Consider the following 1,278-nt stretch of genomic DNA (forward strand, 5'->3'; position numbering starts at 1 on the left):
ATTTTTTACATAATAAAGATATATTCAAAGCACTTGTTGTTTTTAATAATGACGATATGAATGTAAACTTGAATATTTTGGTCCTGGGTATATTAGTTACCTTTCACATCTTTCTGTACTTAGAAAGACTGTGATTTATAAAAAGGAGGGTCCCGAACCTCCTGTTCTTGGATAAAATGTAGGATCCTTGCCATATAGTGCATGTGTTACAGCTGAGAGGGGGAATGATTTATTTGGGAAGGTCAGTACAGGTCACTGAGGCCTGCTATTTTCCGGGCCTTCTGCATCAGGGCTCTCAGTTGGAACTGTTTTCTGGAGAGTAGGCGCACATGCTGCACACAAACACACACAACAGAATACTCTGTATAACATATACTCAAATATTGCATTTTACAGCTTAGACCACAGTAACAAAAAATGCACAGGGTACAGTTGAGACTAACCTTAAGAAAGACATCCAAGTCAATGACATCTCTGCGCAACGCTTCACCCAAGTAGAAGATTGTGTCTTCTATGGCATTTTCTTCAGCGTAGAGGTTCAGAATCTGCTTATACAGAGGAGCGGTGGGCAAAATCACATCATCAATATCATTGTTCTCAGACTGCTTCTCCATTTTTCCCAGAGCAGCAGTCAGCTCATCATCTTTCTGCTTAAGGAGATCAACGTTTTTGTCCACATCAGCCTGCAATTCAATGGAAAGCACATTATTATTTTGTATTTCATAAAATATTTAATTTATACAATACCTTGTTAAAAGAAGGATTTACTAGAAAGTATATATTTACAGTAGAGGTAAAAGCATAAGTCACTATTAGCTCAAGTATCAATAAGGTAAAAATCTAAATTTACAAAACGTCTCTTGTACCATCTCCAGGTCTAGTTTGGTCACCATCTCCTCCAGCTTCTGGTGGCCTCTCTTTAGGTCCTCCTCTGTCCTTTTCAGTGCATCCAGCTCTGCCTGTGCTCGATCCATCTCTTCTTTCATCCGCCTGCGCAACTTGTCACTGACTGCAGAAACCAAAGATGCACGGATTGTGTCCTCACCAATGGTGCCGTCACGGGTGGGTCCTGAAACACAGCAAGAAAACTCAAATGTTTGCAAGTGTATCAAAGTACAGTTTTTTGGAATGGGTTTATGCATACTACTATTCAAAAGCTGGGTCGGGAAAATTTCTTAAATGTTTTTGAAAGAAGCCTCTAATGCTCACCAAGGCTGCATTTATTTGTTCAAGAATACAGAAACAACAGTAATATTGTAAATATCATTACCATTTAAA

At 38.9% G+C, this 1,278-nt stretch overlaps 1 protein-coding gene across 1 annotated transcript; it reads right to left on the reverse strand.

Annotated features, from left to right (window-relative positions):
- Positions 1-6: 6 nt before the first annotated feature.
- LOC107579336 (tumor susceptibility gene 101 protein-like) lies at positions 7-1,174 on the reverse strand. Its single transcript, XM_016265178.1, has 3 exons — positions 867-1,174; positions 444-683; positions 7-332 (listed from the first exon to the last, which is right to left on the reverse strand). Exons 1-3 carry the CDS (start codon positions 1,140-1,142, stop codon positions 243-245), a joined length of 606 nt encoding a protein of 201 aa, XP_016120664.1. The 5' UTR covers positions 1,143-1,174; the 3' UTR covers positions 7-242.
- Positions 1,175-1,278: the final 104 nt, after the last annotated feature.

The sequence above is a fragment of the Sinocyclocheilus grahami genome, unplaced genomic scaffold (assembly GCF_001515645.1).
Source record: "Sinocyclocheilus grahami isolate Dianchi unplaced genomic scaffold, SAMN03320097.WGS_v1.1 scaffold16714.1, whole genome shotgun sequence".
In the NCBI taxonomy this organism is placed as follows: Eukaryota; Metazoa; Chordata; class Actinopteri; order Cypriniformes; family Cyprinidae; genus Sinocyclocheilus; species Sinocyclocheilus grahami.

Coding starts and splice junctions, on each gene's coding strand:
- LOC107579336 (XM_016265178.1), bottom strand. CDS start 1,142: ATGCATAAACCCATTCCAAAAAACTGTACTTTGATACACTTGCAAACA. Junction 684..866: donor CCAAACTAGACCTGGAGATG/GTACAAGAGACG, acceptor ATTGAATTGCAG/GCTGATGTGGACAAAAACGT. Junction 333..443: donor ACTTGGATGTCTTTCTTAAG/GTTAGTCTCAAC, acceptor GTTTGTGTGCAG/CATGTGCGCCTACTCTCCAG.